Source organism: Centroberyx gerrardi, chromosome 5 (assembly GCF_048128805.1).
Source record: "Centroberyx gerrardi isolate f3 chromosome 5, fCenGer3.hap1.cur.20231027, whole genome shotgun sequence".
Classification (NCBI taxonomy): Eukaryota; Metazoa; Chordata; class Actinopteri; order Beryciformes; family Berycidae; genus Centroberyx; species Centroberyx gerrardi.
Window position 1 is genome coordinate 9,629,964 of NC_136001.1, and position 14,072 is coordinate 9,644,035.

At 41.2% G+C, this 14,072-nt stretch overlaps 1 protein-coding gene across 1 annotated transcript in view; it reads left to right on the top strand.

Annotated features, from left to right (window-relative positions):
• Nucleotides 1-12,237, top strand: part of grm7 (glutamate metabotropic receptor 7) — a 240,736-nt gene extending 228,499 nt beyond the window's left edge. The window contains exons 9-10 of the mRNA XM_071915348.2: nucleotides 7,432-7,678; nucleotides 12,188-12,237. Of these exons, the coding sequence (XP_071771449.1) occupies nucleotides 7,432-7,678; nucleotides 12,188-12,237 (297 nt within the window). The remainder of the gene's footprint in view (nucleotides 1-7,431; nucleotides 7,679-12,187) is intronic.
• The last annotated feature ends 1,835 nt before the right edge of the window (nucleotides 12,238-14,072 follow it).

A 14,072-nucleotide genomic window follows, 5' to 3' on the forward strand; every position in this document is an offset into this window, starting at 1 on the left:
TGTTTCCTCTCCTCTCTCCCTCCTCTTGTCTCATCTCCAATCTTCTCCTCTCCCCACTCGTTTCTTTTCTGTCTCATATCTTTTCTGTCTCTTCTCGTCCCTTCTCTTATTCCATTCCATCTCCATCCCCTCTCTCTTCTGATGCTACAACTTTAGCCAGATGTGTGTGAGGGAGGATATCATGTTCAAACACAGCAAGTTGTGTGGGAGAAAGTAATGCTCTTCTAAGAGGTTTGCTATATTCATTGTTAGCCAATGAAAAGTCCACCCTGCATCTATCCATCCATCCATCCATCCATCCATTCATCCATCCATCCGTCTATCCGTCTGTCTATCTGTCTATCCGTCTATCTGTCTGTCCATCTATCTATCCATCTATCTACCTATCTATCTGTCTGTCTGTCTGTCTGTCTATCTTTTGGCTTTCTTATCTGGTCTGCCTGTCTATATCTTAAATGTGAATACTGAGAGAAAAGATAATATGGAATAAGGAACATACTGCAAAAGCAGTCTTTGGTATAAGCACCGTTTCCCTGGGAGCCAAATAAAAAACAATCCACAAGACTTTGGTACCATGTAGCTGGAGAGCACACTGAATGGGATATTTTGGCTCTTTTCCTTGATTTATCCTCCCCATTTTTCGGGCATCCAGCTGAGCATACAGAACATTACGCTTCCCACTGCGATAATATTATTTTGTTACATAATTGTCGTTACTGTATTTTGTTTGCCTCCGTGTGGGATCAAATGCTCTGTTTTTTTTGCTATTGCTTTCATTAAACGACAAACAGACTATCCCTCTGTGAGTGGGTTGAGCTGATATGAATATGATGGAAATGGAAAACGCTTTTGGCCCAAAGTAGATTTGCTCTTTGGATAGAATAGAATAGAATAGAATAGAATAGAATAGAATAGAATAGAATAGAGCAGAGCAGAGCAGAACAGAACAGAACAGGCTAAAACGGAGACTTCTGCTTGTTTTTTAATAGTGTAATGTGAAAATAATGGTAAAGGCAAGGCTCCAAAAGAAAAAATAAAATGAAATAAAAACAACTCTGTATCTAACTGTTGCTGATGAGTTACAGTAAACAACAACTTCTGTGATTGTGGCCCACTTTCACAGCATGCGGCAAACTAACTGACTGGCAGTGGTTTCTCCTCCTACACCGAATCTTGTCTGTCATCGCTCCAGAACGGAGTAATGAGTCCTTCCCCCTGTTTAGAGAACCCGGGGAAGTCTAATTAATGGACTATGTTTACACCCACGCCCCGGCTCCCCGCCGAGATGACTCGGCACGCAAACTCTTCAAACACAAAAGACCTGAAAAGACATGAAAACCCTTTGACGGTGTTTAGATCTGTATGAACTCCGCCTTTAACACCAGTTAGCTAATCAAAATATGTTGCGCTTCTTTGAAATCAGTTCAAAGATATGTACCCCGTGGAAGTTCTACTGCGATGTACAAATGGACAAAACACTTGTGTCTCCCGCTTTCATCCGTTCAGTGTTTTTTTTTCCTTGTTTTTTTTTTTTACTGGCACAAACCAAAGAAGAGTGGTTTAAGGGAACACTGTCAAGAAAACATGAAATCAAAATGTTGAAAGTGTTTAAACTTTTAAGCTTCCCAACAGTGTGGAGAGCAGAGGTATGAGATAAGTGTAGGAGTGATATCAGTTTAACAACTCAAAGACAATTAAGCAATATCACACGAGAGGGAGTGCTGTTGTACTGTATATCAGCACGGCTGTGATTCGGTCGAAGATAATCACAACCGTGCTGATATACAGTACAACAGCACGACCTCGAGTGTGATATTGCTTTTATACAACAGTTGTATAAACAAAGCTATTCATCAAGTAAGGGTAATTTGAGACAACAGATGATTTTTGTCTGTTATTTGTCTCCGCCAACAAAAACAGTTCCCTCAGGATTCCCCTACCAAGTGTTGCCAAGCAACAGGTAAACTGTTTCCCGACTGTAAGCTAGCTAGCTACTTTTAGGTTAGCACAGACGATTTCAGCTTACTTTCTTCCCAACCTTCCGCCTCGGCCGACCGTTCATAATTAAGGTCAAATGTCTCCATATTTGCGCTGTCGCTACTAGGTGCGAATGAAGTTAGAGTTTTGTGTGGACGTGTACTGGGAATATCTGGTAGGCATTTGTTTGTTGCACAACACTGTATTGTCTGCTAGAAGTGCTAACCAGCTGGTTAGCTAGCCAGCTACTCGGCTAACGTCAGATGACGTTATCATGATCCACTTTTTATTTCTCCTCACAAGAAGCTCCAGGCAGAGCTTTCTCCACACAAGCAAACGCTATGTGTGAACGCAGCCTAATCAAGGTTACATTAGAACACCTGTGAAGCGGAGTGATACATACAGTACAGCGTCCCAGTGCTGTTATACTGTACATCAGCACTCATGGAATGCCTCTTGTCCAATCAAATTGCTCGACCGGAACTAACTGTTGTATAACACCCTTTGTCCCAATATGCACACAGACCAAGGTTCTTTAAAGAACCATTTCTGCTCTCCTTTGCTTAGACTCCTGCATTGTGTTTTTGTTTATCTGTCCTTGTATAGCCTCATTTGCAATTGCACAATATATACTATGGAGGGGTTTGGTTATTTTCCACATTTATGCCATCACCCACCATCCAATAACTAAGAATTAAGAACTTTTTATGGTTCTTTGGGATATTAAAAGGTTCTTTGTGGCACCAGAAATGGTTCTTCTATGGCATCACTCCGAAGAAGCATTTTCGGTTCCAGTTCGCACCTTTATGCTTTTTGTGTGAGGGAAACAATGGCCTCACAGTCTGGTCTCACAATAACAGCATTATGTGGTACAGATGTAGCTGTTGTATAAGTCCTAGTCTTTTTTACTCTTTGGCTCTCTGCCCAAGGAGGAAAATGGCAAATTCAAGTTTTGCTCTCTTTTCAGCCATCGGAAGGCACAGGGAATGGTTTGGTAATTAACAGGTTCAGAGACAGAGACGTTTTTGTTACAGTATACTTTTATGAATAGACTACATAACACTGAGAAAAGAATTGTCCGCCTGGATTATAGTTCGAGTAGATTTAGTCTGGTCAGTCCGGACCACTTTTGCGACGTTCAGACTTGTCTTGGTCTCGGCCACTACTGGATGTTGACTAGATTTTTTTCCAAATTGGTCAAAATCCTATGCATTGATTAGTTGAAGGGTATAGTACAGAGCTCCTGCAGATAGATCCACATATCTTTTGATGCTACTTAAGCATTATTTTCACATTTGGAAAGACGTACACATTATATTGCCTAATTTGGTCTCTGTCTTGAATAGGACTTGTTTTGCTCTGGTCTCGCTGTTGTCTTGGTCTCGACCCCCTTTGGACCTGGTCTTGACTTGAACTTGACCGGATCTGGTCCTGGAATTGAAGGACTCGACTAAGGTGGACTGGACTACAGCCCTGATGTCTGCAGGACTAATGCAAGACAGATGCAGGATAAATTAATGGAGGGGGATTTCTACAGTGGCTGCCATTGTGTAACAAATGTCATTCATAGTAGCATGGATTATAATTTCCCACTCAGTCTCAAGCCCACGAGTCCTGTGCCTGCCAGCAATGATTTATGGCCAAGCTAACAACTTGGCTAAATCAAAAGTGCCTTCGTGAATTAGACAAGGGATAATATTTCTACTCTATAGAACAAAATCTGGCCAGATGTGGCAGCTAAACCTGACATTTAAATGCATTTTAAATTTAAGTAGCTGTAAATAACTTAATATTTGTATTGTTTGGAGCAAAAATTGACTTTCTTGTTTTCTTTTATGGTGTGATCTGATAATTGCAAAGAGATTATTCTCCATCAATAAGTTTTACTCTCTAAGAATGATTAAATGTACTCAAAGAAGGCCCCAGGCTGTATCATTAAGGCATTATAGACCTGCATATTAAAACGCCGCTAAGTGTACAGATTTTTTGGGAACATCTAATATTGCGCAGTCCACATCTCGATTGTCCCGAGGCTAAAATTATCATTCTCGTCTCCTGTTTCCTTCCTGTCTACAACTCCCCTTCATGTTTGAAATAATCGGTGAAATTAATTTGTTTGGTCAGTCTACTTGAAGGAAAGAGCAGATATTCCCTAATATTTTATGCACTCAACGTAGATAATAATTGCAGACCAATACTCCTAGTCTGTGATTTTTGATAAATACAGGGCCTGGTTTGGTCACAGGAGAATGTTCCTCGACTTAAGAAGATAAATTATCCACTTAACCTTGCTTGTGGTCCAGCTCTCGGCTTAATCTGGGATCTCACATTGGCTTTATTGCTAGACAAAAAAAAAAACCCAATAAGATCAGGCTTTTTCCCCTCAGATCACGTCAGCCATGCAGCGTCAGGCCTCTTTCTTCTGTCAAGATGAAAAGGAGGGAGAGTCTTGATTAAAGTCTTTCTTTCTCTACCCCACTCTCACTTTCTCACTTTTTTTTGTCTTTGTCTCCCTTCTTCTCTTTCTTCCTCACAGACTAAAGTTTCCTTCTCACTTAACTACATGTACACTCAAACTTACAACAAACAAACGTACGCCTTCTAAAAAATGCACACACACACACCCCAACATACTTAACATGTACAGATGCACAAACACACACGCACACACACACACACTCACACACCCTGACACACTCTACAGATTAAAAGATCTGACTTGATTAGATTAATCCCAAATAATGAACAGTCTTCTGGCTATGTGTGCCATTCCCAGCTATCTGATGTGTCATCTTATCGTTGTGGTGTCGTCTTATCATATGCTTATCACATTGATTCATATCTGGCTGTGACAAACAACTGGTGTGCTGGTACTGTTTCACATTGTGCTGTGCCTGTGAACTGATGGGAGATACAAGGCGCTCTCTGCTTTCAGAATTAGAGGCGTGTGTGTGTGTGAGTATTTGTGTCTCTATACTTATGAGGACTAAATGTCCTCACAAGGATAGAAAGATGAAGAAAATCATGCCAAATCAGGACATTTTGCTGCTCTTCACTTCTTTAATGTGTTATTTTAGGGTTAGGACTCAGGTTTAAAATTAAGATTAGAATTAGGATTACGGTTGCGTTAAAGTAAGGGTTAAAGTTAGGGTCAGTTTAGGGTTAAGGTTAGGATTAGGATTAGGTTTAGGTTTGGCATGTAGTAGTGGCAGAAAGACAAGAGTGTCTAGTTTCATTTGATATCAAGCATGTCGTTGCGGAGTGACAAGAAAATTATCCCAGCGCCTTTGAAATGCGACTGGCCCTTGTATTTACAAAACTTCTATTTTCACAACACTATTATTCAAATCCTTTGTAATCAGACATAGTTTGGACAAAATACATTTGGTTTACTGATTCTGAAAGCCCAAGTCCCCCTCTTTCCAAAACAGTACAACGCTCATGTCATCAGTAAAAAAAAGCAACTTTTCTCTGCAACTTTCCCTCGCTACGCCGGTTGACTCCCAGTACCGGGACGGTTTAAGTTTAGGGTTAGGGGTTAAGGAATGAATGTAGTCAATGAAGGTCCTGTCTTGTGTGTGTCTGTTTGTGTGTAGGTGCAAATATTATACTTCATGAATGCAGCAAGTAGTGCAGCCTTCTCTTTTCTTTCCTTTCTTGCTTTTTACAGCATAAGAACCAACATTCACGCATAGTACATTGTAGGCAAATGTTGAATACTGTTGAAATATGGATGTGTGTTTAGCCTTAGTTACTCCTACAGTTATAGCCGTCTCCAGGGGGCAATGTGTTGAAATTTTTGAAACCGTGATGGTGGGCAGGGAAATTGTTGTTTTCTCTTAATTTAACACATTTAACACAAAATCTAAAGCCATCAAGGGAGGACGCATTTGATAATTTCTGCTGCTTTGCTCCCCTCTACATCACATCCCTGCCACTCTGTTGATTCCCACATGATCTCTCTCTCTCTCTCTCTCTCTCTCTCTCTCTCTCTCTCTCTCTCTCTCTCTCTCTCCCCCTCTCTTTCTCAGTGTTCATCCCTCCCGCTCTCCCTCCCACGCTCCCACGCTTCCCTCTCCCCCTCTTTGCCTCTTGTGAGTCAACCTGTGACTTCTCACTGTAAATGGCATACATCACACGGTGACAGCAGGGCCATAACGCATAAAGACAGTGGGGCTGAACTATATGAAACCCACTCTGGGGAGCCCATTACAGCATGGCCAAGCCTCCTTATGCATTCATCCCGGGCAATATTAGCCTGCTTTTGGGTTCATAGGGCCATGGCTTCAGCTGCAAGTGCAATATACACAGCACATAAAACATTTATGCCGTGCCCCAGCTGTCTGCTATTGTTCTTTCCGGTGGGTGAGGGTTGAGAACACACAAGCTAATAAAAAACAATCCAACACCAGTGCACATAAAAAGTGTCAAGATTTTGGTTGTCTAATAAATTTTCCTGTCCGGCCTCAGTTCAACCCGTGCTTTGTGTTTTTCGGGCAGGCTTTTTGGTTTAGTTGGATGTTACTGAGAAATGGGCTGAGTTAGTTACAGGCCAGATCCCCTATTCTACCCTTTTGTCCCCTCTTTTTCTTCTCTCTTCCTCTCTTCCATCCCTCCATTCTCCGCTCCACCTCTTCACTCCAATAGCTGTGCCACCACAGAAACCATGACTGCATACATTTTGAGCATGGGTGGCCCCAACAGGAGCTGTACCCCTACCCCAGGCGGTATTAGTGCCATCTAACCACTGAGTTATACAGAACCATTTTGAGCTACACAGCCCCCTTTTGAGCTCCATAGCTACTGTTTCTATTTTGTTACGTTCTTGTGTATTCCAATTACCTTTTTTCCTTTCCCCTCCTACTATCTTGCCCACAGCTGTACATCTAGACAACAATCTATAAATACTAGAGATGGGACAATATATTGAAATTCAATATATCGCAATACAAAAATGTGACAATACGTATCGTGGGGCAGAAGAATGAATCGTGATATTAGCTGCATTTTAATTCTGCTGTAGTAATCACAAATGAGACAGCTTTCCCATCACAATTTCACAATTTCTAAGTTCTCCATCCAAATTATATTATTTACACTTTTAAATGACATTTTTAAATTGTTGGTTGCATTCTAGCAAGCCAATGCCATTGCTAGAAAGATTTGTGGCTCAATAAACATAATTCTGCACAGTCATACTTTGTTGTCATTGAACTTTTTATTACATCGTATTTTGGTTGTATCGAATCATGAACTTCATATCGAATCGTATCATGAAATAAGCATATCGTCCCATTCCTAATAAATACCTACGGAGTCTGCATGCAGGAGGACGAATTTGTACTTCGCCAGCTTGTTTTTCCCACATAGTCCTGCCTCTCTTTTCCACATCTTTCCCTTTTGACTTTGTACACTAACTCTTTCCCCTCTAACTGCCCTCTTCTCCGCCCGCAGCTGTACATCCAGACAACCACACTGACCATCTCCATGAACCTGAGTGCGTCAGTGGCCCTGGGGATGCTCTACATGCCCAAGGTCTACGTCATCATCTTCCACCCGGAGCTCAATGTGCAGAAGAGGAAGCGCTCCTTCAAGGCCGTGGTCACAGCCGCCACCATGTCGTCCCGTCTCTCCCACAAGGCCAGCGACAGGCCCAACGGAGAGGCCAAGACGGAGCTGTGTGAGAACGTCGACCCCAACAGTAAGTATCGAGGAAGGAACTTTTGCTCAGTCTCGTTTCAGTCAAATCGAGGGAGAGGAGCTTCATTATGAATCTGAAATATAAATGAGACATCCATAACGTGTAGAATATTCATTAATTCTCGTATATTCCTATTGTAATATTATATATAGTGTATAAATTAACTTAGTACTTACTAAGTAATGAAGCATGCTCTTATTTTACTCATCGAACCATACATTTATTTTACTTCCCAGATTGACTGAGTCATAATGTGACTGGCTGTTTCAAGGATGTGGAGAATGAATATAGTATTGTGCGCACAATACATCCATGGGGTTCCTTTCCTGGACTCAGACATACGCTGCAAACAACTTTGAAATACTATGAAACTGAAATAAGAGTTGGCATCAGCTTTTTAACTATATCCAACATACTGCATGTTGTATGCAGCATCTTGTGTAATACCCATAGAAAGCCAAAATCATATTGCATCATGTTGTGTTTATCTGATGCAAGCAAGCATTACCTAATGCGGTGCCACCGATGTTCAGAACAGTCTAAAAGAGTCTATCTTTGTCTTGGAAAGTGACCCATGGAATCCAGTGGAGGATGTTCTCAAAAAGATGAAAGCCTCTCTTATTTGGGCACAGCAACCGAACTATGCCGACCAACTGACATGTTATTTCTCTCCAAAGAAACATCTTTCCATGTTTATTTACACATGCATGATCATTGGCTGGAATGATATCCTGTCACTAATGGCAGCTCTTTCATACCAAAAGTTGCTTTGGACAAGTGTTTGAAAGAATTTCAAATACAGCTTAGCAAGTGAAAGACTCTTTGAGTTTGCATACTATAATAGCTGGCACACTAAAACATTCTTGTCCCTGATAATTTGAAAAAACTATTTATATACCTACTAGTATTTCTTACACCTACTCTTCTGCATTAATTTATATGGAACAAGTCTGTCATGAGAGAGCATCACTGCTGTTAATCTTGTGAATTTGTACAAATAGAATTCCATGAACTAAAAAAAAAAAGTGTTTTCATGTGCAGGCTAAATATAGTATGTTGGAGCTGTCTTCTTTTCATGACTTACATCAAACAACACCTACTCAGCTGTCACCAACATTATAATTAAGAGTGTGCAGAGATTTATTTTTTTTCTGTCAAAGGATTCTGTAAATGTATTATTTCTTAGTAAAATGGTGGATAAAGACTTCTGCATATCAGAGTATCTAAAGTAACAAGAAACACAGAAACAGTGTTGTTGTAACGATTTGAAAACTGCCTCACATATATTTGCAGCAAACACTGCCATGATACATATGATATATGCAATCTATGTTGGTACAGAGTCCATGTGATTCGTGTTGCCATACACAGAGAACACCTATATTTAGCTCTGAGATGTTCAGCCTGTTTTGGTGCTTAGCATTTTCTAAATTCTGCCATGCTGAATTTCCATAACAAAAGCACGGTTCTTTCACAAAGGCATAAAAAGCATGTAAAAGCATGATCATATTCTTTGGAGTGCGGTTTGACAAAACTAGTCACAAAACTCTTCTGCTTCTGCTCCATAGGAATTCACAACTGTAAAAAAAAAAAAAAAAAAATGAGCTTCAGCCCAAATGCTCCCAGAAATAAAAGTGCACAAATTCAAATTACATGGCTATGTGATCATATTACCATCTCTCAGTGGGACTCCCTTTGGGGCTCTCAGGGACAACTCACCAAATAATGTTTTTCTCCCCCTGACAGGCTAATTTCATAATTTATCAGAGGTAAGAGCAAATTAATCTTCTTCTTCTGCATTTCTGTCCTGACCTTGCTCCATTTTCTGGAGGTTTGAGGAGATGGGGAGAGAGCCAGGCCAGAGAGAGAGAGAGAGCGAGAGAGACAGAGAGAGAGAGAGGGAGAGAGAGAGAGAGAGAGAGAGAGAGAGGGACAGAGAAATGACAGGAATACATTTTAGCAGGAGAGAGGAGAAGGGAGTGCGTGGAGAGAATGCTAAATAGACTTCCACAGCTCTTTATCGCCATCCTTTCAATTGACTCATAACTTTTACATGAGGAGGGAGAGGGGAGCATAATATGACAATCTATTTGAGTGGCAGATTTACAGTCTTTCTGCAGTGGTTCATGCATGCTATTTTGGGTTCTACTATAACAGTACAAGTGACCGCAAGACCCCAAGGTTTTACTGCTGCGACTGCAACTGTAGTTTTCAGGTCGTGAACAGCTGTGCATGTGGCATGCTGGTGAAATCCCTATTCAACACTTGAGAGCGATTTAGAGAGAGAGAGAGAGAGAGAGCAACCCCCCTTGAGATATTCCTCTGTGTATCTTGATAATCATAGCTCATCAATCAGTCGTGTTTGTTATCGCGCAGTGGGGGGTTTCCTAGCATGTTATCAACATTGCAGGGGCTTTGGACCCCAGCTGACAGTCTATTGCTATTCCCAGTCAGTTCATGGTAGAGAAGACACAGCGGTACTGTAGCTGTGTTGGCAGACCGCAGCTCAGTCATGACTCCCCGAAGACCACTAGAGCCATCTGTTGGACTGGGCCAATGTAGCTATCCAGTCAAAGAACTCCCTCCATTTCTCACTCAATTTCTCCCGTTCTCTCGCCCTCGCCCTCTTCTCACTCAGTCTCAGGTTTTCTGGTTTTCTCTCACTCGATTTCGCAGTCCTCTCTCCTTTCAATCTTTCTCTCTCTCTCCCTCTCTAACTCTTCTCCCCCTCGCTTGTTGTCGCTCCGTCCCCTCCTGTCTCTCCTCTCTCTCCCTCTTTCACGACACTCTAATAGCCTTCAGTCGCCTCAGATGGCTCCATCTCTTTTTCTCTGCACTTATAGCTTTTCTCTCTTTCTCCTTCCTCTTTGCTCCTAGAGCTGATTCCCAACAACAAAGCCTTCTATCTCTCACAGTTCTTCTGGCCTCAGCCTCTCTCGAAAAGCCAAATCTCTCTGATTCTACTCTTATAAGGCCTCTCTGCCTTTCTCCAAAAGCTGATTCCCAATACAACAAAGACTTCTATATATCCCTTAAAACTCATATAGTCCTGGCTGCTCTCAAAGAGAATCCTTACAACCAGTACTTCAGTATGTCACCCCCTCTCTTAACAACACCCTGGGTCCGTGCAAAAGTGAAATCTATCTATTGCATTCATTCCTGAGAGCCTTTGCCTCTCAAAAACATCTAAATCTCTGTTACTTGCCCTCGAAACCTTATTTTGAGGCAACAACACGGAAGCTAGTGAAACATCATTGACTGAACACACCTGAAATTAATCTTTTTTCTCTCACACCAATCCCTTTTTCATTTTAAAGGTTGCTTGACAACCGATAGAGCACAGAGCTTGCAAAAGGATCCGAAGAGGTTGTTTATGTGTGTCGCCTGTTGTATTCAAAAATTCTACATGTATTCATCCTAAATTGCTCAAGACAAAAAGACATGTTTTTACAAAATCTCCTCTAATGCAGACCCTGAGGCTACTCTCAATCATTGTGGGTATAAATGGCTGTCGCAAATGTGTAATGTATTATTACGGTCAATCCAATAAGTCGGGCTCCTTTGGCAATAGGCCTAGGCAATATACAGCAATGTATAACATACCCTTGATTGTAACTGTGGGAATAGTTGGCCCTGTCAGACCAGTAATTGACTGCTTCCTGTATAAAAAAAGACGCCATTACGACAAAGTCAGGGAGGTTCAATGACACTGTCAGCCCTTAATATGCATAATGTGTCATTTCCCCTTTTATCTTCCTGGCATGATTGATGATGGGGTTTCGGCTTGAAGCCATCCGTCATTGGATGAACACAGGCACCCAGTGGTAGCCAATAGCAGCAGGGAGGAAGTCGAGCTGCGAGGGGAAGATAGGAAGGTGGTCATGACTGAACGGAGCGCCACAGATGACATTTATTCCAACCCTCAACCCAACTCTAACCCCAGTTCCTCTCATTTAACTTTGTCTTAAAGGGGAATTCCACTGAAATTGATTCTTTTTTTCAGTTTACTTTTTTTTGCTTTGGTTGCTTTCAGTTTCTTTTGAGTTACGACCACTCAATATCCTGAAAACAATCACATCCCTGTATTACACAGTCAGAATTATGAAAAAGAAAAGAGAGATGTCTCCTTCAGGTATGAGAATATACCTTTTTTCTTTCAAGCACCTTAGGCAATGCAAATTGATGATGTCATTGGATTGGATTGTCCTTATTCTTGAGAGCTCATAACTCAAACCTTACTTTTAAAAAAATGGAAATATATTGGGAGATTATAGGAAAATGTCTCCTTTTGCAGAACTTTAAAATTGGTTAGGTGGAATTCTACTTTAACACATGCCCTGCCTTGGTTTCCTGTAAATTATGCCCCCCCAAAAAACATTATTTTCTTATCTTGCTAAAAGCTTGACTCAACTTTAATTGTGCCTCTATCTTAACTGTAACCGTTAACCTTCACCTAATAGCCAGAAAGACAGAAGCTGATTTTTTTTTGTCCATTTTCTCCCCCTTTAGGTCCAGCAGCAAAGAAGAAATATGTGAGCTACAACGACCTTGTGATCTAATGGCATCCCTCCATCAGAAAGAGAGACAGAAAGGGAAAAAGGAAAAAAGAGAGCGATGGTTGGAGATGTCTGGTCTCCTGCCCTTCTGGCTAAAAACAAAAAAAAAAGAAGAAGAAGAGAAGGCTGTTTTTTTTTTTGTCCCATGTGCTTCACTGCCCACCACACACTCTCGGATGCGGGTAGCAGCAGCAGCAGCCTGCTAAAGCAAAGCCTTCTGGGACTTTCCTTTGAACAGAGAATTCTGGCACACAAGTATTCACTCAGTCAAAGAGAAGCGGGAAACGAGCAGAGACCAAAAAAAAAAAAAAAAAAAAAAAAAAAAAATCAAACAAACTGGGGGTTATCGTGTTGACGGGGAAAACCAAGACCAAATTCTTTAGAAAATACAAACAAAAATACATGAATAAAAACAAGAATCATTTGTTCGTGAGATGATGATGATGATGGTGGTGATGGTGGTGATGGGTGTGATGAGAACAAAACGAACATGGGAATGCATCAGCGGACATCGTGCGGCCCCCTGGGTTGTCTTGCGAACAGTAGGCAGCGCTCACGGGGCGACACGTTGCTCCGAGGCGGGCGTCTCACTCTGCTGATGATGTCATACAAAGCAGCCGTCTGGGCGTTTCACTGACACGCTGCAACACCCGACCCTTTCTACGGGACCCCGCCGCTCGTCTGTTAATGTACTTCCAAACTGCAACTTTTCCAACCTTCCTGTCAAACCTGTGTGTGGTTCTTTCTGGCTTATATGTTGGCCTACTTTGGTTGTTGATTTTTTTCTTTTTTTTGTTTGTGTTTTTTTAAAGACTATGACGTTGACGATGAATCTATTTTTTTCTTGCTTCTTGGATGCACATTGTTTTTTATTAAAGCCATATTCTTCTCTTTGAGATCTCTAGGGCTTTGTTTGTGCTGCCACCTGGATTCTGATTTTGGCACTTGAAATGTATAATATGTGGCACAAATCTGGAAGCGTATTCCTTAAGCGTCTTAGATTAGGAGTGCTGACGTAAGACGAGTTTTCCTCTGAACTCGCAGTGATCTATTATGTGGCTGGAATAGGGATCCTACATCATCCCTTTTCTCAGAAACTTTAAAAAAAATACGGGCCTTGATCTTTTCATGGCCGTCCAAACGGATGAAGCAGCCAACAAAACATCAGAGGTGGGCATTTTGTTTATAGGTTTCTTTGTTTGTGAGCCCAAAAACGATCAGTTCAGTCACACACAGTGGTAAAAATCAGATTCTGCAGTTGGCCGTGTGCACAAAGCCAAAAACAGGCGTGTTTTTATGGCCTTTTTTTGTTTGAATTGTTGTTCGTGGTCCCATGATGAAAGCATTCCCATTCCAAGATGTGTGTTCCTTCTCCACATACACATACATGACTTCTCCAGTATTTTGTAGGTGTATGATGATGACCCTTAACTGTGTTGTAGCTGACTTAAAGAGAGCCTTGGTCCAGGCTTCACCGGATTTGTGCTGAATCTCTGGTGATTTCGTGGTCTTCTGATACAACAAAAGGTGTTGATGTTGAGGTTGTCAATGCATGCCTGATATGTTTGATGTTGAAACTGAATCAGAAAAAAAAATAACGATTATAATGAAATCCTCACAACACAGTTGATTCCACCTGTCTGCTCTGAATTGTATTGTATGATCTTTTTTTCTTTTCTTTTTTTCCTGTTTCTTTACCTTTACGTAACGGTTGAATTCCTCTGATATTTTCTCACATGGCAGAATATGGCTTTGATTGGTCTTGGAGTTTCTTATTGCCCTGGAAACTATGGGGGAATTGAGAAAAAGATTAATATATATTTAAAAACAAAATACTT